We start from the raw sequence: 20,664 nt of genomic DNA, 5'->3' as shown, positions 1-20,664 counted from the left end.
AGAATGCTGAGCCTGTTTCATTGGCTTTCTGTGCATAGACTAATTTGGAGCAATTTTCTTTTTAAGAATTATCTTGCCTGGTTGAGTATTTGTTAAAACGTAACTGAACATTGAAATTGGGGGAAACCAGGAATTTTATACACTGTCCAATTGGATACTTTGTGATTAACTTGTCATGCCTCTCATACTTTGCTGCATTCTAATCAAATTTTATTAAGTTTTCTCCACTTTTTTTGGAAAATGGCCATTCTGGGAACTACCCTTATCTTGTCTACCCTCTTACAAGTGATGTCATCTCATTATCTTAAAGGGCAGCTAAACTGAACATTCTGAACTTGAATGTAAGTGAGATAAATTAACTTGAAACAAGTTTAAATCAAATTTCACTAATCATGAGAAAACACATCAGATTCCCTTGGTTCTTTTTGGTGTTAGTCCAGCCGGAAGCTGAAATCCTGTGTATTTAAAAGCACAGGCACTGATGTTTGGTAGCAAGCTGGAATTCAATAGCAGTTAGTAAAAATGATTCCTTATAACTGGGATTGTGTTTTAAAAATGTGCAGAATCACGCATGTAATTACTGTATCTAAAAATCCTGACTCTTTACTTCTGACTGAAGATATACTCTTGCCGTTCAGATCCATTTTTTTGCTGTCTGCCTTGCATCCTTTAGATACCCCTACACTAAAAGTGAACAAACTTCAAGCCTTGTAACACGACACTCCCTCAGATTTCATTTCCCACACTGCAGTACATACAGCATTGATTTATGGTGACAGAATGCATATGTGTAAACAAGTGTAGCAGTATGGAAAATAAATCTTCAGCAGTGTTCTTGCCATATTATGATCTTGTTTTACATGCAAATTCAAACAGAACAATTTGTAAATTTTTCATTTATCGTGCAAAGCACTTTTAAGGGACAATGCTTAATTCTCTATTGCCATAAGGATATTTGAAGAAGAGGTGAGGAATAGTTCTGTGCATGCTTGAAACTTCTAAAGTTTTACCACCAGTGATTGAAGATCACAATACATTTATCTGATGTCCTCAACTGCAACTTTCTTACCAACAGACACTGCAGAGGTCTGGAGGACTGGGGAGACTTGTATGGTACTGTCTTTGCCATACAGTACTGTATTAATGGAAGTTTGCACTGAAATGGGAGAAAATTGGTATGCATAACTTTGTGAAACAGGGCCATCCACATGCACAATTCAGAACTGCGAATGAGTGGAGGATATGGAGAGATTGGGCTGAGCTCTCAAAAGAAGCAGACAAGCAATCCTATTAAAGGAAAGACATCAATAGTGACTGAATTACAAACCACTTAGAGAATGGAGAGGAGAGAAGTAGAAAGATATTTTAGAGTATAATTGGGATGGGCAGTACTTTTCAATAGCTCAAATGCCACCTATATTTGCATCTTAAGGGCTAGACCATAACATTTCAAAATGGAAATTAAACTTATACTTAGTGGTGCACACTTTCTAATGTTGCTGCTTGTGGTAATATTGCCAGTCATAAATGATTCCTAAACCTTTCTACTTTTATGTTTTAAGTGGAAAAGAGTAAATTAATTGGTTTGCAGTATACTTCTCACTGTATAGTAAAAGAAACAATGCACTGTTCTTAGAAGAAAAACAGTTTCCAACTAGTTTTGAATGCGAGGTAATTATCGATGAGGACACGCGTTTGATCTTAATCTATCCAGAATGACCATAAAGCCCCCACATTTGCAGCATCCATTTGGTTCTTAAATGACTCCAAGATTCTTCAGACCTTTATTTGGGAATCCATTCCAAGTGTTTACTCTGTAATCATCACCATCATAGGCAGTCCCTCGTATCGAGGAAGACTTGCTTCCACGCCAAAAAGGGATGAGTTCACAGGTGTTTCAATGAAGGACCTAATATTCCAGGTCCCGAACTACATCCTGAAGGGTGGAAGATGCCTGTGCGTGTAAAGTGACTCCGCTGTCACTCCTAAAGATGCGATAAATACTGTAGTCATCGCTGTCTAAGACATTCAGTGTCAATCTGTAGATTGGGTTACTTAACTAGTTAGGATTGGGTTGCTAACTAGTTAGGATCAGTCGTCTTCTGTTGTATCCAAAGTGAAAATAAATTAACTATTAATTGACAAATGTCTTGTTTGCAGTATCCATGGGACATTAGACCAGCTATAATACAGCATAATTCTGTGTTTTTTTCAATTGAATCATTTTTTTTCCCCCAAGATTGATACGATTGTCTGTTGGCCCATAATATCTCAGTCTAGATTTATAGAAATGTATTAAATATGAAGGATATTATGCCATTGTAATATTTTGTTTCCATTGGTGTTGAACTTGTCATTGGGTATGGAATTAATATTAGCGATGTTTTGCACTTAAAAAAAAAATGAAGGATTAGGACTTTCTAGGTTTCATATCCCTGTCCATCCTAAGCCGTCTACTCTTTATTCAAAATTGCTTAATTCATATTATCTAGCAATTAAATTTTGCATTAAATGCCCACTTTGCTGTATTATTCACATTCCTTAATTCACGTTATTTCTTCATTCAAAATGTTAGTGCACAAATAACAGAATGATCAGATCTTAGACTTCAATTTCATGCATGAAATATATTTGAGGCTGCAGAGCCCAACACAACTTGTTAACATCACTATTAAATATTGGGGGAGGAAAATTGTTAACTGAGCTTATAGAAAATTCTATAACATTTGTAGAACCATTTTTCACATTCAGTATTTTGTGGGTGGGAGTAACTAGCTACAGCTACAAGAGGGGGGAACTTAAATTCTGTGGTAATTTAAACAATAAAAGATTATTGCAGAACTATTTTCTTTTGTAGCCAGTTAATCCTACCCACAAAATCACGAAATATTGATTGTGAAAAGCGGTTCTACAAATTTTGTAGAATTTCCTACACTGGTCTACAAATTTCAACAAATCATTTTCCCCAGTGTAAATTTCTATGGCTACTTTTAATATAAAGGTACTTAAATCCTGTAAGTGAATGTATACCATACAAATGATTAGACTAACTGGGGAGAAAATGAAATTGTCCCTGAGAGCTTGATCATATAAAGTTGCTTTTTCAGTTTCTTCAAACAATAAGCTAATGCACTGGGACATGCCATCAATAAAAATGGCATCAGTCCAGCCCAGATGAGTGTTATTAGCTTGGCTTGCAATACTCCCGAAAAGTATTTTGTTCGTTGAAAAATTGTGGGAAAGCTTCGATGAAGATTAAAGAAACCTACAGAGTTTACCATTGACCGGTCCTTTTTCGTCTTGTTTCAGTGCTGTATTTAATTAAATGTGATTTTCGATATAAGAATGATGTGAATGATGTAAAATACGTATGAACTATTTTGAGGAATACCTTTTCTCTTCATTAAATGTCCTTCATATACCAAAGGAAGTAACCCAGCTTAATTGATTCTAGGGAAATGTGTAATAATTAATTATAATGTTGTAGATAAGTGGTGCCTCCTGTAGTGGTCTGCTCCCATATCCTGAAAGCCCCAGGACTGTGTTTTTCCCCAGCTAAAAAGATGTTTACGACTCCACATTTTCCACTTCTCAATGTTAAACTGGAACATGGTTTCAGCCCCTTGCCAGTGTAGGTTACATTGGACAGTCCTTTTAGTTTTCTTAATTGTCAGACTGTATTTTCCTTTTTTCCTGGTCTTCATGCCAATGATGTTGACACTATTCTAAAACAGCATCAGCACAATTATACTCTGATACTTCTCCTTCAAGCATCTCGCCTTGTTTCACCTATCTCACCACTTTTTTAAATCCTTGTTGTCTACTGCTTCACCCCAGGTCTATTTTCAGATGCTTCATCAATGACCTTTCTTCCATCATACGGTCAGAAGAGAGGCTATTTGTTGATTGCTCCATTCTCAATTTCTTGGATAATGTGTCAGTCCATGCCTGCATGTATGGGTAGGGTAGCATAGTGGTTATGTTACTGCTGTACTAATTCAGAGGCCTGGACTACTGATTCAGAGACATTAATTCAAATCCCACCATGGCAGCTGGGGAATTTAAATTCAGTTAAATTCAAATAGATCTGGGGTTAAAAAGCTAGGATCAGTAATGGTGACTGAAACTACTGGATTGTCGTAAAAACCCATCTGGTTCACTAATGTCCTTTAGGGAAGGAAATCTGCTGTCCTTACCTGGTTTGGCCTATATGTGACTCCAGACCCACAGCAAATGTGGTTGACTCTACGGTTCAAGAAGGCGGCTCACCACCACCTTCTCAAGAGCAATTAGGGATGGACAATAAATGCTGGCCTTGCCAGCGACTCCCACATCCCAGGAACAAATAATTTTTAAAAAGCAACACCTGGACAACATCCAGGTGTGGGCTAATGTGGCAAGAAACATTCACGCCACACAAGTGCAGGCAATGATTATCTCGAACAAAAAAGAGCTTAACCACCTCCCCATGGTATTTAGTGGCATTACCATTGTAGAGTCTTCCACCATCAACCATTGACCAGAAACTCAACTCAACCAATCACATAAATGTGGTGGCTACTAGAGCAGGTCAGATGCTGTGTATTGAGGCAAGCAGCACGCCACCTCTCAAAAGCCGATGAGGCACAAGTCAGGAGTGTGATAGAATACTCTCCATAGCCTGGACGGGTGCAGCTTCAACAGTACTCTAGAAGCTCTGCATCATCCAGATCAAAGTAGTACACCACCCCATCTACTAGCTTAAATATCCACTTCCTCCACCATCAGCGTACCCTGGCTGCAGTGTGTCCTATCGACAGGATATATGACACCAAGTTCCCACGGTTTCTTTGGGGCACCTCCCAAACCCGTTGTCCCCATCACCTAAAGGAAAAGGGCAGCAGGTACATGGGAACAACAATCACTCCAAGTTACACTCGAAGTCACACATTCTCCTGACTTGGACATATATCACCTTTGTCGCTGGGCCAAAATCCTGGAACAAAAATATAATAGGAGCACCCCCACCTTCACTATGGATGGACAATAAAGGCCGTCCTTGCCAGTGACACCCACATGAGGCTTGCGTGCGTGGTTGGAAATGCAGACAGTAAGCTAGTTTACCAAATAGTTAGATATTTCACTTAATAAAGCTGATGATGCTAGAAAATAATCCAACTGAATGCTTGTTTTCTTTCACTCACTCCTGAGACAACCGCGATGAAGAAGATAACTGCTTTGCTATTTGACCACTCTAAATGTTTTATCAAAATAATTGCTACTCTACTTCATCCCTTTTTGTTGGTCTGTCCCCACATAATTTTGCTCCAAATTAATTGATGTTGGTTTTGGCCAAAACTGAATTTTCCATTGAGCTTCTTGTGTTACTGTCTCATTTTCTAGAAATACGTTTGCTTTGTGGCAAAACAAAAGGAACATTTTAAAGTCATGCAGGATGAAAAATTAGATAAAACTCTTTTTGGGTTCTTTTCCTTTCATTGAACACGGTATCGTCAAAGTAACTGTCAGCTGTGATGGAGTATGTGGCTGTAGGTGAAACAAAGTGTGTAGATCAGTCATCCTGAGAGAAGACTAACTGTATCATGGGAAATATCTGCACAATTCAGTGAGATATGGAGGTCACCAGGAAATAGTTTCCACCCCCACATCTCAGAAAATAGAACAGCCCCTAAGGGTTATTCACAATGTGTGCAGGGAAGCATGTTGGCGAATTTATCTTTAGGGGTTCACATGCTGTCGTTTTTGTATTCATGTGTTTTTCCCTTGTTTGTAGCTATCTTAGTGATTTGGAACGTATATCGGATCCTGCCTATCTACCCACACAACAGGATGTCCTTAGAGTTCGAATCCCAACAACAGGGATCATTGAATACCCCTTCGACTTACAAAGCATCATCTTCAGGTAGAAGCAGGTGGTTACTGAAAATCAGTAACTAATTTTCTGTCTGTTGCATTGCATTTTTGTGCATGTTCATCCTGGAAAAGTGAGCAATATTATTGCAATTTAGTATAATCCTTTTTATTTCAAATTTGATCCCTTATGATTTTTTTTGATGAAGATAACTATAAAAGATGGCTATGGGATTTATGTATGTCTTAGTCTGTGTTGTGTTCTTTTTTCTACTTAAAAAAAAATATCTGGTGGTTTGTTTGGGGTAAAACTGATTCACATGCTGGTTAAAGTTTTTTTTTAAAGCTCAAGGACAATTAAATGTCCAAACAAATTAAATTGAAACTAATTTAATATCAAAGTTGGTATTTGTTTGGAAATACTGCTATGAGAAGTTGTCTGTAGTGTAGATAAGTAGGGCAGATCTCCATAGAAAATTAGGTCATTCAGTTTGCAGTAGTGTTATTTTGGTCTACCTCTACAAGGCATCATTTGTCAAACTGGTAGGCTGCCATGTACTAAACACCAGGGATTAAATGAACGGTGCCCAGAACCTTTTTTTTTAAATAAGGACAGCTACTATTGAAATTCCCTTTTTTTTTTACCATTAAAGCTCTTGAAGTGCTAATTTTCATTTTATCTTCTGTTTCTGAAAACCACCTCCTTCTCTCAGCAAGGTAATGAAAGTTTTAATCGACCATCTTTGGCAATACTATTTGTAATGAAAATGTGTGGGCCGCGTTGTTATTTTGTCCTTCGACCCATCATAAATAGCACTTGAACAAATGTTAAATTGTAGGACCTGACTTTGTGCCAAGTTTTGTTCTTTGAGGACATCTCAGCTTTAACTGCTGCCCCTCTGTTCCATATATGAAGCACCAAGCTCCTAAGATGCTTAAAAAAAAAACTAATTTCTCCTCTAGTCTGCCTATATTGTAACACATTTAACTTACTTACAAAGTGAAATGCGCAAGAGTTGCATTTTTACAGAAGTACCAAGATCAGTGGAAGTTGGTTCAATCTTTATTTTAGTGTGAAAGAATTCCTCTCTCCCTCCCCCCACACGCACTCTTTGGAACTTTTCATAATGTCTATGTGAGAAAAAGGACTTCAACTGTCAGTATATTTTTGTTAAGTATAGGAGCACAGCTGTAAAATAATACTCAGAGAATTGTGAACCTGTGGAATTCTCTACCACAGAAAGTTGTTGAGGTCAGTTCGTTAGATATATTCAAAAGGGAGTTAGATGTAGCCTTTACGGCTGAAGGGATCAAGAGGTATGGAGAGAAAGCAGGAATGGGGTACTGAAGCTGCATGATCAGCCATGATTATATTGAATGGTGGTGAAGGGTCGAATGGCCTACTCCTGCATCTGTTTTCTATGTTAATACATTTCTGTCTAAGATAGGCGGAGGACAAAGTTAAATAATTTTAACTTTAAAAGAACATAATTCAGTACCAATTAGGTATTTGTTTTTTGATACCTCCAAGATTAAATAAATTGCTGCATTCTTCATCTGCCTTCTTGAGAATCTCTGATTATAATCACTCAACCATTGGTGGCTATGCTTTCTGTTGCCTAGGCCCCAAGCTCTGGAACTCCCTGCCTAAACGTTCCGTACGCTCCTTAAAACATACCTCTTTGACCAAGCTTTTGGTCACCTATGCTAATTTCTACTTATGCAGCTCGGTGTCAAATTTTTTAGATCTCATAATACCCCTGTGAAGCGCCTTGGGATGTTTCACTACGTTAAAGGCGCTATATAAATACAAGTTATCATTAGATTTTGGGGACAAGAGAAAGCTGCATAAGCATTTTACATTTTTTTAAATTATCTCAAAATATAGGTTTCACAGACATTTCTGTTCTTTTGTGCACCTCCATTCGATGATGCACAGTGAATAAACATAATGTTATAGCAGTCAAATTAAGCCAAATCAGATTTGTTACTTGAACTGTTTTATATACACGAACTGCCTTGATTAGAGATTTGATTTTACATTTTCCAATCAGTGTTATTTTAATGCTAGCAGTAATTAAATTCAAATAAATGAGTTATCACAATGTTAGAATAATTCCTTTCAGAAAATCTGGGCCTTGGTGTGTGCTCTGCATTATTGATTGAACAGTATAAATATAGGATGCACAAACTGTTGGTACTGACGTAATGGCACCATCTCCTATGAATTGTCAAGTTTGCATTTTCTTGAATATTTTAAGTTGGAGCTTTGAGCAATTTATGAGGAGGTATCACAACATGAGGCTGGTAGCAGACATGAACCAATTGGTAAACTTTTCTGGTTTCCTGAATAAGGGTGGAGAAAGGAAGGATTGATTCTACCCCAATTACAACAGGTGATAACAGCAATTTGGGAAGACTTAACAGTGTTGCTTGGGTTGTCCTCTAGCCCTACAGTTTTTCTCCTACTTTTGTGAGAGCCATTTTTTAAAGACTTATTTCATTTCCTTTCCCTGCCTATTGCAGTTTCCTCATGGCATACAGCAAACTGGCAAAGAAGGTGGTCTGATCTTGATTCAGCTCCTAGGAAATGAGTAGTTAGCCCTTCTCATTTATTTTTATCCCTCTTGTGGTAAAGTGCTTGGCCTTCCAGCTGGTGTTTTGCTTGAGGTGAGAATTCTGTGACATGGAGAAACTAACTTGCAGCTCTCCACTCTTTTCTAATATTCACGACTTTCATGCCACCCTTCCATTCTGATGCATGTAAATAGACAATCAATCAAATCAAAGCAACAGCAACTTGCATTTATATAGCGCCTTTAAAGTAGTAAAAAAACAACGAGGCGCTTCACAGGAGTGGAATCAGACAAAAAACATCGGCTGGTACAAGAATACCTTTTATAATGTAACGACACAGGTGTTTGTACCAGAAGACCTATATGGCTTCAACTCAGGATTGTTAGAGCATACATTACACGATGGGAAACATGTAGCCCAAAGGTACTTTCTCTGAGGTTTTCTATCCTTCCAGGAGCCACCAAGATCAAATTTGGTCATACAGATACAATGTCCAAAATCTCAGGACTGAGATCATGCCAGTTTTTGGATTTTGCCGGATTTCGGGCCGCGCTGTTGGCGCTTCTTGCTGCCCGCTGATCCTCGCGGCCCTCCTGCGCTATGTTTTTTTACCGTTTCTTCGTCGCTCGCTGCCCGATGTAGCCATCTTGGCTGCCACAAAAATGTCCGGTTTTCGAACAATTCCGATTTTCGGACATTGTACCTGTATCTATGCTTTGCATAGCTGTTCTCAGCTGCATGGTGCTATGCCACCTGATAAGCTATTGACATTTTTCATATTGTTTATAACTCCTCTGTTAATCTTTGCACTGCTTTTGTAACTAACAGAAAACAGAGAGTTGGCAAACTATAACTAGTGGGGTGCCACAAGGATCAGTGCTGGGGCCTCAGCTATTTACAATTTATATTAATGACTTGGATGAAGGGACTGAGTGTAACGTAGCCAAATTTGCTGATAATACAAAGCTAGCTGGGAAAGCAAGTTGTCAGGATGATGCAAAGAATCTACAAAGGGATATAGATAGGCTCAATGGGCTCAAAATAGCCCAGGAGTTGCTCTGTTTATTTGGAGCAACTTGATTTTTCTGGAGTATCTTAAAAGTCCCCATTTTGCACATTTAATTTGCGCCAGTGTAAGTGAGTTAGTTAGGATTTTTTTAGTTTAGTTTATAGTCTTTTTCAAAAGGGGGCGTTACCAGCCACCTACGCCTGTCTTGGCCATTTAGGCCACTTTGGACAGCTAATAGTTACTCCAAACTAACTTAGGCCAGCGTTTGTGGCCGCACAGAAAACCCTTACGGAGAGTTAAGAAATCAGCATAGGTAGGTACTAACGACTTGACTAAAGAATGTGAATAGGATCAAACAGCTATACAGGACATCATATGACAAACTTGGCAAAGTTAATTTACTATACAACAGAAGCATTCATGGAAGCTTAAACTACAAAAATAAAAAGTAGAGACAAAACATATTTACACAATTTTTTCAAAATATCCAAATAAAAAATAGAAGTACCTCCTGTTCGTAATTCTTATGTTCTTATGTAGGAAAGTATTTTCATCAACAGGGTTAAGGAAAGTCTGAATAAGCTCATTAAAATTACTGGCTACACAATTATCATCCTCCCCGCCCCCCCGGGATCAAAACTCTTTCCTCCCCCCACCCCCCCACCCCCGGCCCCGATCAAACTTTTGAGATGGATTTCAAAATAGACAATTCTCCCTGAACCTTTACATGGCAATGTCCTCAAGTCTTCAAGTTGTGTATAGAATATTGACATAAAGTGGCAATAATGCAGGCAGCCAACAAAAGAACCAAGTGCTTTAGAAGACACTTCTGTGCGGCAGGCCACTCGGCCCGGGATAGGGGCGGGACGCATCGGGTCCCATGCTGCAGCACGCATCCTCATCGGCAGGAGCTTACTGCGCATGCGCGAACACTCTAATGCACATGCGGACAGCTGCCGGCATTCTTTCACGCTCCGCCCCCCCAATCCACTGGCCACGCCGCGCCAAGCCCCGGGAGAGTCAACAGAGCGGTCAGAATCTGGGGAGATCTTTTTGGGTCCGATGAGTGGGCAAAAATTTGGCAGATGGACTATAATGTGGAAAAGTGTGAGGTTATTTAATATAGGCATATAATAATCTTTGTCTGTTACGAGAAAAAATGCAAACTAGCAGGGCTGATTAAACACATCTTTTTCCCCCTTGTCAAGTGACAGCTATTTCTGGGCCAGTCAGTCACAGAAATGTTGTGCAAAGTGTTAAAAATACTGATCAATCACTATATGCTTTGCAAAATACATACATCCTTAGTATTTAGTGTGTTGCAGGATGATGGTAGGTAACAATTTATTATTTTATATACTCCCAAGTATTACTTCAATGTACTTTGTATTTTCTTTAGAATGGTGGACGTTGGAGGCCAGAGGTCAGAAAGAAGGAAATGGATACATTGCTTTGAAAACGTGACATCCATCATGTTTTTAGTAGCACTTAGTGAATACGATCAGGTTCTAGTGGAATCTGATAATGAGGTGAGTGTATTTTTAAAGAGTCAGTGTTCAAAGCAGTGTTACATTGGAGACCAAAATATTTGTTGAATGTCCAAACTTAATTGAGAAGTACTTCACTACATTGGAAATTGTAAGTTGCAAAATTATGTGAAAATATAGAAAAATAATTTGCAATGTGGGACTGGTAAATTTGAGAACTTTTCCTATTTGAATATTGAAACGCAAGGAAACTGTTTATAATTATAATCGTACTAAATACTGCGCTAGTTTTGAAACGTTCTTGTGACTAGAAACTTTTCGAAAATGTTGTGCAAAAGGAGTTTTATATTCCTGCCAAAGAAAGTTTGTAATCCAAAACATCAGTCTCAGTTGTAGATTGTAGATCAAAGAGCCAGCAACATTTGGTGCAGTTTTCACCAGTTACTCTAATAACTATCTTTCCAGAATCGAATGGAGGAGAGCAAAGCACTATTTAGGACGATAATCACATATCCCTGGTTTCAAAACTCCTCAGTCATTCTCTTCTTAAATAAGAAGGATCTCTTGGAAGAAAAGATTATGTACTCCCATTTGGTTGACTACTTTCCAGAGTTTGATGGTGAGTAGTGTATTCCTAGATATCAGTTTTCTTTTGTGGGTTTGGGAAAGGATAGCAACAGTCTTTAACAAAGGGTGGAGCAATTTTCCCTCTAATTTCTTTTTCCTGAGCTTTTCCTTTAACTAGCTGTACGGTCCAGTCAAATTTGCATGCATGCACGGTTTGTTCCATGTAAACACCAGTGAGCGTCCTGCGTGGGACCTCCAGACCGCTGCGCAGCTTAGCGGAAATGTTGGGGTGAAGTATTCAGAATTCAAAGCTTTTGTGGCATGATTACACAGTGCGAAGTGGGAGACAAAATAATACATTCAACATTGCATAAACTGATGGCAAGCTTGCCAATAGCAGGTATAGAAACATTAATACAAAGGTAAATGCATGCCTTAGAAAGGGTGCAATGAAGATTCACTCGATTGATTCCTTGAATGAGAGGGCTGTCCTATGAGAAGACATCGAGTAGAATGAGCCTATACTCTAGAGTTTTAGAAGAATGAGAAGTGATCTCATTGAAACATACAAGATTCTGAGAGGGCTTGACAGGGTAGATATTGAGGCTGTTTTCCCTGGCTGGAGAGTCTAGAACTGGGGGCATAGGCTCAGGATAAGGGGTCGGCCATTTAGAACTGAGATGAGAAGAAATGTCTTCCCTCAGAGGGTTGTGAATCGTTGAAATTCGCTCCACCAGGGGGCTGTGGATGCTGAGTCGTTGAGTATATTTAAGGCTGTGATCGATAGATTTTTTGGAATGTAAGAGAATCAAGACACATGGGGGTCAGACGGGAAAGTGGAGTTGAGGTTGAAATTCAGCCATGATCTTACTGAATGGTAGAGCAGGAGTATGGCCGACTCCTGCTCCTATTATGCTATGTTTTTAAATTTCAGACCTCAAACAAAAGCTCTGAGACCTTTAGCAAGTCATAGTTTTGTCTTGTCTTTTGAACCAGTGTATTCATTTAATTTGTTTCTACTGCAAATTTTGTATAAATAATCTCTTTTCAACTTCAAGTAGATGTTGGTTTTGCATGTTTAATGCTTTTGTTTCTTAGCTGTTTTTGTTCTATATAATCTTGGCACTAGTTGCCTAACATCTGTCTGTACTGTTAAAGTTGGAGGCTTGTTAACTCCAATTTTTGTGGCATTTTTAAAGTCAATATAGCATTTTTAAAAAGACACTTGTTTCACAATATGTTCTGATTATTTTCCAAAGAATAAAAAACATCAAGGGCTTTATGTGGCTTCTAAGATTAACAAATTTTAGTAAAACTGGTAAAAGCAGTATTATACAATAGAAATAGTTCACTAGTCAACACAAACAGCTTATAGTGACGCCGCTTTAGCCACATGCACTCATTTTAGTAGAAAACACAAGTAGATGTGATCCATGTGTATATTTACTTAACAAACCATCTACCACCATTGAATATGAAACTTTTCAGTCTTTCTCTTCTACCAAAATCTTTGCAGGAGTTTATCAGACACACACATCTGAGTACAACTTCGAAGTTTTTGTCAAGCAATTGCAAGCGATACTTTGATTTCATCAGGTTGTTGACTTGCATAATGAGAGGCACCAGATCTGTCCCTGCACTCCATCCGGAACATAGTTGGTCGCTGCTCGCCCTTTGCTATGACATGTCCTGTGGAAGCTGCTTGTTATTGATTATGCTTGCTTTTTTTCTACTAGTCTGCTGAAAAGTACATAAATCACAAACTCATCCCTGTGTGTCTCAGTTACCACCTCACCCAAGTTCAAGTGGCTGACCTATATTTCCCTTTTGCTGAAGCTGGTGTTGATGGTAGGGAGAAATTACAGGTTTATCATTGGGTTTCTTTGGACCACAGGATGGAAATTGCATTAATTCTGGCACAATCGGTTGTACATTAAAGGCTGTTGTTTTAGAAATGTCAGAACAGTATTTTGCTGGTTTGTAAAACTAGCTTATTTCTTTCATAAATGGAATAATGATTCCCGATGATGCAGGCATTCTATTGAAATAAATCACGACTGAAATTCAAGTACTTTATGACTGCAGTCTTAACTTGTAGATTATATTATATTCCTGAGATTACTTTCTTGTACCATAATCTTTGAAAACGTCACATATGGAAGGGGGCAGTCGTCGTCTTTGCCAGCAGTGACCATTTAGCATTCCATGTCCTTGCTGTATAACTCTAGCTTTTGGCCATTGAGGTCATGCAGATGATGGTCAAATTAAACTAAACATGTTGGATTTTGTTTAGACCAAAAGTCAGGAAGCCTTGTTTTCCTACTGCGTCTTTCTGATGCCACAGGTGGTTTTGGAGCCAGTAGACATACTACTCTGGTGGCAGTAGTGCACGTTGTTGACATTGTCACACATGCACACTGCTATTCTGTCTGTACTGATGTCACTGTTCTACACATTGGCCAAAATATTGCGCGTAGCCAGTTTGCACATGCATGAAGTGGCAGGCCCCAACAGTGCAGCTGATTCACAGGAGGGCCAGCTGTATATTAAAAAAGTAAGTGAGAGAGCAACAGTTAGCTCAGCTTCCTATGGTACTGGGCTGCAGTATAAAAAAGCAATGACAGTAATTTAATGGCGATGTCATTACTGCACATTATTAAGAAATTATCAGTAGCTTACTGGGAAGTACAACATTCACTATAATCTACTTTAGAGCAATATCGCCCTCTTGACTTGATAAGCTTATAGACAATACAAGAAAGAAAGTTGCCATTTTGCTGTGTGTCTTTATAGGTCCACAGAGAGATGCACAAGCTGCCCGGGAATTCATTCTGAAGATGTTTGTTGACCTGAACCCAGATAGTGACAAAATCATCTACTCTCACTTCACATGTGCCACAGACACGGAGAACATACGTTTCGTCTTTGCCGCTGTCAAAGATACAATCCTACAGCTGAATCTGAAGGAGTACAACTTGGTCTGAGCGGACCAAAGCAGAAGAAAATGGGGGGAAAAAAGAAGAAAATTTAAACCATAATGACCGCAATTGTTATGATCTGTGAAGTTTGCAAACTGCTAATTGCCATCCTGGATTCTTGTCTGTGTGTGTCCATAGAGTTGTAGCTTCTTTTAAAACAAAAATGGTTTTATTCAGCAATGCAGGGTGGGGGAGGGGCAGGGGGACACAAGATTTTTAATGTGCATCTTTTTTGGTGCCAATCTACATTACCATTTTTTTTTCCAAATATCACTTAATAACTAGCTGTATAACAGATAGTTGGCTTGAGCTACAATCTCTAATGCTTGCTCAAACAAAGAATAGCAGGTGTTCTTCCACTTGCCAAATCAAAATGCAATGCCATCCCCTCTCTACGCTCTCTCGGTTATGCTGGCCTTCTGTCTGATCACAGATATGCTCTGTGGTGCACAGTGGTGATGTTTCAGGACTCTTAACAGAAACCAAGCCATCACTTGCATAATTGATGTACTGTTTCTGCTTTATTTGGGTTTTTTTTCCTGATCAATGAGAAAGTATTGATGCAGGTACTGTGATTTTTTTTTTTGATTCTTTTTTTAAAATAAATTATTGATGTTCTACATATGGTTTGCCACTCGCTATAATTCAGCCATGGACTACAAAGATGGGAGCTGACTAACCAATAGCAGTTTGAGCAAATATCATGGGAAGAGGGAGGGGGGGGAAATTTGCTCAAGTACTTCGAAACCTGAGATGTGGAAATAATGATTACTTGGCAAACAAATGAAGCCAAATCTAGTATAAAGAAATAAGTGTATTTATCTAATTTATGGACCAGTATACTTAGGCTTGATTTCAGATTCGAATGTTTCTGTACGAGTTGGTTTACAGATACTCAGCTGTTGCCAAACTTTGATTTTTTTTTACTGCTGTACACTACAGTGGCAAGTTATGGAGCTTTTTTTTTTAGGATGACTTGCTAAACTAAAGTAAGTTGACAGTTTATGCTAATTTTAGTCAGATGAGGGATTTTAACCTTGAAAGTTTTTAATAGAAGGATAGTTTTATGCAGTCAGGTACTTTTACAGAATCGTTTTTTTTATATAGGTATGATATCAGGCCTGTTTGAAAAGAAAACCTCCGTCTGTGTTTTATAGGAATGCAGGTGCCAAGAAAGTTGCACTACACAGCTCTTAATTTGTGTGATTTCTCTGTAAAAAGGTGAAAGGATGGCTTTTATAAATGCTGCACAGTGCCATAAATATACTGTACCTTACGTTTAAAAGTTTTGACCTCACCAAACGAATATCGGGACTACTTTGTAATGTTAAAAGTTGAAGGTAGCCTTTTTGATAAAAATGCTACATCCCACAGTGGTGAATTACATTTTGTGGTATAGCAGAAATGGCATGTTCAGAGTAGCTGATATCTGTGCTTTTCTATTCCTTTTAATGCAGTTGGAGACACGTATTTTTCCCGCATTCAAATCATCATGCTGCTACCCACTCAGTGATTGTATAGTCAGTAACTTACCTTGATGACGCCTCTGCATTGTAGCTGCTGACTTCACCAGCAGGCGGTGCCCCTGTCATTTGCTCTAGGCATTTGCCAACAAAAGGGCTCCATATCCAAAATTGTGGTAGTTGATGTAATACAAATGGATCTTCACACTAAAGCAGCTGGGATAGATTAAACAGACTAGAATACGAGTTAGAGCAACAATTGTGTATAAGATGCAGCATTTTACATTTTATTGTTTGACTATAATCTAATTGCTTTTTCAAGGATCGCTGACTGTTCAAAAATATAGCTTTAGCTAGTTGATTTTTGTTGTATTTTCTAATGGTGGAATATTAGGCTGATTGTTCAGAACTAAGTAAATCTCAATTTGATTGTTGACATTATTTCAAATGTGGTTGAAAGTGTAATTTGGTCAGCTGTGAATTTGATGTAATGAAATGAGTCATGGTGAGAATTGTACTCTGGTCCCAAAATGTCGTCATGTCTACACAATAGTTTATCCATATTGTGTGTTAGTAAGAACAGACAGCAGATGCTAAAAGTTTTGATTGGCAGAGCTGTGCTAACACTGGCAGCAGTAGAAATCTGTTTCTTCAAATCCAAACATTACTTTATTTTTATTTAAAAAATAATTAAAATGCTTGAATCTCAATCTAGTAAACTCAATTATGAGATGCTTATATTACAGACTATTATTTTTGGCGAGTAGTGTGATTTCATCTTCAGTTATTGTGGATATAAATTCAATCCCCTTTCTGAAAAGGGGCTTTTAAAATTAGAAATATACCATATCTGAGTGGGTGGGTATAAAAAATAAATGGGGCACCATTGAATTAACACACCTTGTGCAGATATCTCGTGTTCCTACCCTTGGGTATCTAAGGAATATGAAAACTCCTAAATTAATTTTTTTTTATATAGTTTGTAAATGTGGGAGTAATACCTGCACTATACATTTAACTTCATTTAAAATGTGTTCATTGTCAGGTAAAGCTGATGATTGAAGGAGAATTTTGATTGTGTTTTTACAAAGATTTTTTAATCCTTTTAATTTTTGAGGGGGTCTACTTAGGCTGCTGATAAAACAGTCAAATGTTCTGTACACTACAAACCATTACCAAACACTCCAATGTCCTGTAAAAGATTCTTTCTGTAAAAACTAAATTGTGTAATGCCATTTTTGTTAATGAACCAACATGGTAATGTGGCATTAGGTTTCCTTAACGCTAAGTTTACATAAAAGGCCTTGGAAGTTTTGACAGGACTAGACTGTGTATGAAAAAAATAACTTTTGGATACTTGGGTTTGCTCTATGAAGGTAAAAGGACCTTGTACATTTTAAGAAAATTGGCTGGGGGAAGAGAAATAAAGGAGTCTCTCTGTGTTGAATTCTCTGGCAGTGAAGTAAAGCAGAGAGTGCCTTACCTAATCCTAAACTGAATTATTTGCCAGTAATGTGCACACTTAAGTTTTATTGTATAGGGCTAGAACAAAGATTGTTTGTCAGCTATTGATCCTTCCTCTATTCCCCTTGTGTTTAACACTTGTAAGTAACAATCCAAAAATTGATGTTTAATAACTAGAAAAGATGTGTAATTCAGGAGTGGAACCAAAATGCCATGAAATCTTCAAGGGTAGGGGGTGGGAATGTTGCAGCTTCTAGTAGAGATTTAGGGAAAGCTGGGTTTGCTGAATAAAGTTGATGAAATGTTGTGTTAGCCTGATTTGTGAGTAATGTCTAAAACTTATCATGTGGTAGAGTAAAAACTTTACTTGAAAACATGTGGTATTATTTAGTTGCAGCTAAATCTGCCACATAATGGGAATTATGCATACCTTCAATTGGGAATACTGTGTAAATCTTTGCCCAACATTACCTGCATCCACTGTCGACAGCTGAAGTTATTTTACAGAATTGAATACTGAAGGAGCTCATGTGCCCCACCATGTCCTTTCTAGTAGTAGCTCTCCTCCCCTGCGCCCCCCCTCCCCCCCATTCAGAAGGAATGATTTAGTTAACCCAAAATGAGCACCTTCTGTGTGTAATGCATATTACGCATTAACCTTTGCCTGAATGATATTGGACAAATTGGAATTTACAGTAGACAATGCAGCTCCAGATCACTGGTATCTGTAGCAGCATATTCTAGGTTCTCAACTTTTCAATATCTAATTTTTTAGAAAGAATGTAACTTTTGCCTAAGTAGGTATTTGTCTTGGAGAGAAAAAGTTAACAAAATTCCGGAACTGAACTTTTTGTGTGCATGCAGTTATCGAATGTAACATAATGTTTTATTCTAATCTCAAAGGGGAGACATCATTATTATTGAATGATGATCTCATTTTTAAATAACACTAAGCAATTTTATAGTGTGGACTGTTGGCAATCTTTTAGATAAAAGTGATTCTGACCAACGTCTCCCCAAGTCCCTGAGAGAGGAAAAACTGACCGTTTTTTAAAATAGTTTGTTTACATTGCTTGTGGATTTGATGGATAGTTGCAGAACATGCAGCTTTTGAACATGTTACTCATCTTTAGCCGAAATTAGCCAATTGAAGACCACATATGTTGTCTCACAGTGGAAATTCAAATCTAATATTTTCAAATGTAAACAAAACATCAATTTTTCAATCCTAAGATTTGACAAAAAAAGTGTAGCTTGTTTTAACTTTAAAGCTAACCAGCCTGTGTAAATAACATGTTGATTCACTTTATACCCTTTGCCATCCAGAGGTTCCAAGAAAAAAATACCTTTCTCTTTGGATGTAAGAGTTTAAAAAAAACACTACGTTAAACTTTAAAATAACTGGGTGATCCATATTTGGCCCTGGGTTATGTGCAGTTTTCAGTAGGTTATGCATAACTTATGTGCGTGATGTCAAGAGCATGGGCCCATAGTCAGAAAAAGTTACACAATGCATAGTGTTGGGATTCCAATTTACACTTTTTGCACATTTACTTTTGTGAATATGGGTCCCAGTGTGAGGAGAAATATTTTACCAAATTGAGGGTGGTAGGTAGTTTTAACTTTTACCCAGATTTGCAAAAAAATGTATAAAATGTATGTAGCATATGCTTGCATAATATAGGAAAGTAAAAATGGGAAATGCTTCTTTGTATTGTATTTAAACCAGGGGACCAAGCTTCTGTCGAGAATCCTATTTTAATTTCAGTTTTATTCCTTGTGGTGGACTAGAAGACTTCTTGATTTATAGTATTGGACTATTAGCAATTGCATTATAGTAGTAATCTTCCTAGCTATCTGTTCTGCAGTATTGAGAGCTGTCTAGGCTATTTTTCCACATCGCTTTCACTATCAGAAGCTTCTGCTTTTGCCAGTCTTCTGCAAATATTTGGGGAATGCAGGTGGGAAATGGGGGATTGAGTGGCCGTATTAACCTGAATCTACCGTGGTTGATGATTTTTCCATATTTGACAGCCGAGATTAAGAGACGGAGGAAACTGTTTGTGCTATTTGTATAACCGGTGGTGGTGTACAGGTGGCCAATATGTTATAGGATCAGGGACAAATTCAGAAACACATTTGCAAGCATTTATTACTACAGTAAAATCAGCTATGTAAGTCTGTTGTTTTTATTCATTAATTCAGAGGTGCAATTTATTGGACTAATTACATTTTTGGGCTTTTTAACAAAAAAAGGGCAACCCTAAATGGTGCAATTTATAAAACCTACTTTAATTATTTTGACTAACATTTTTTTGAAATCTTAATTTTTATATTATGTCTATCTTGTTGCATTGTTAATGCTGAGATTTAAAAAAAAAATCATTTTTTAATAACTAAAATGCCATGGATAAATGATTACTGTTGGAAAAATTTGTTTGTTTAGCAATCTACAGGTAATCTTAAAACACTAGCCAATCTCCACTCCCCCACCTCCACTTTGGCTCTTTTAGCAGGAGTGATAAATTCAGTGAACTTGAATCAGTTTCCATGTTTAATTCATGTGCATGAAGTTGTGCTTACCAATTTTAAATAATAGATGAATGTTTCACTATGTGTACTTGATGGTAATGTTTATAGTGTAACATTTGTTCTGTGAAAAGGTATTTGCAAGTCAAGTGCCAAAAGGAATTTTGGAAAAGGGGTTGCTAACTTTTCGTCAGGGTTCAGGGCGCTGCATCAGAGTGTTGGGATGTTGGCCTATACTAGGAGTTCCTCATGTTCCTGTTGTATGCTGTTATGGGGAGTCCCCAAGTCAAGGTCCAGCAATTCTCCCACTGGCAGGAGTGAAATAAAATCTAATGAATCTGGTTGACTTGTATATAGCTCATAGTGGAAAGGTTTTGGTGGAGCCTTGGGAGCAAATGTGAAATCCACGTTTTTATACGGAGAAGATATGTGATGTAGGAGAGGAAGTGAAAATTCCTGGTGAGGATGGGTGGGGGGGGGGGGGGAAGAAGAGTGTAGAGAGTATTCACTTGCTGTTACTGCTTCTAATTTACTAATTTGTCATCTTTCCATCAAGTTTTCTTCACTTTGTTTTTCTAATTGTCTCTTTTTTTTACTTTCGGTCATCTCTACATTCCGACATTCTTTCTTTCTGAATAGTTGATGACTGTAATTTAGCATTGGTCTCTGTTTATTTCGAGTTATTATTAAGGGGCCTAGCTATCCTAGCATTCACAGTGGAATTAAGAGTGCTCTATTGA

The 20,664-nt window shown here is 37.9% G+C and overlaps 1 protein-coding gene across 1 annotated transcript in view; it reads left to right on the top strand.

Annotated features, from left to right (window-relative positions):
- The window catches only part of LOC139228563 (guanine nucleotide-binding protein G(q) subunit alpha-like), a 119,543-nt gene extending 104,374 nt beyond the window's left edge, over nucleotides 1–15,169 (top strand). The window contains exons 4-7 of the mRNA XM_070859680.1: nucleotides 5,774–5,902; nucleotides 10,836–10,965; nucleotides 11,389–11,542; nucleotides 14,284–15,169. Of these exons, the coding sequence (XP_070715781.1) occupies nucleotides 5,774–5,902; nucleotides 10,836–10,965; nucleotides 11,389–11,542; nucleotides 14,284–14,474 (604 nt within the window). The 3' untranslated portion in view covers nucleotides 14,475–15,169. The remainder of the gene's footprint in view (nucleotides 1–5,773; nucleotides 5,903–10,835; nucleotides 10,966–11,388; nucleotides 11,543–14,283) is intronic.
- Nucleotides 15,170–20,664: the final 5,495 nt, after the last annotated feature.

This window comes from Pristiophorus japonicus, chromosome 18, assembly GCF_044704955.1.
Source record: "Pristiophorus japonicus isolate sPriJap1 chromosome 18, sPriJap1.hap1, whole genome shotgun sequence".
Lineage (NCBI taxonomy): Eukaryota > Metazoa > Chordata > Chondrichthyes > Pristiophoridae > Pristiophorus > Pristiophorus japonicus.
The sequence above is the reverse complement of the archived record's forward strand: the minus strand, read 5'-3'. Positions and strand labels throughout refer to the sequence as shown.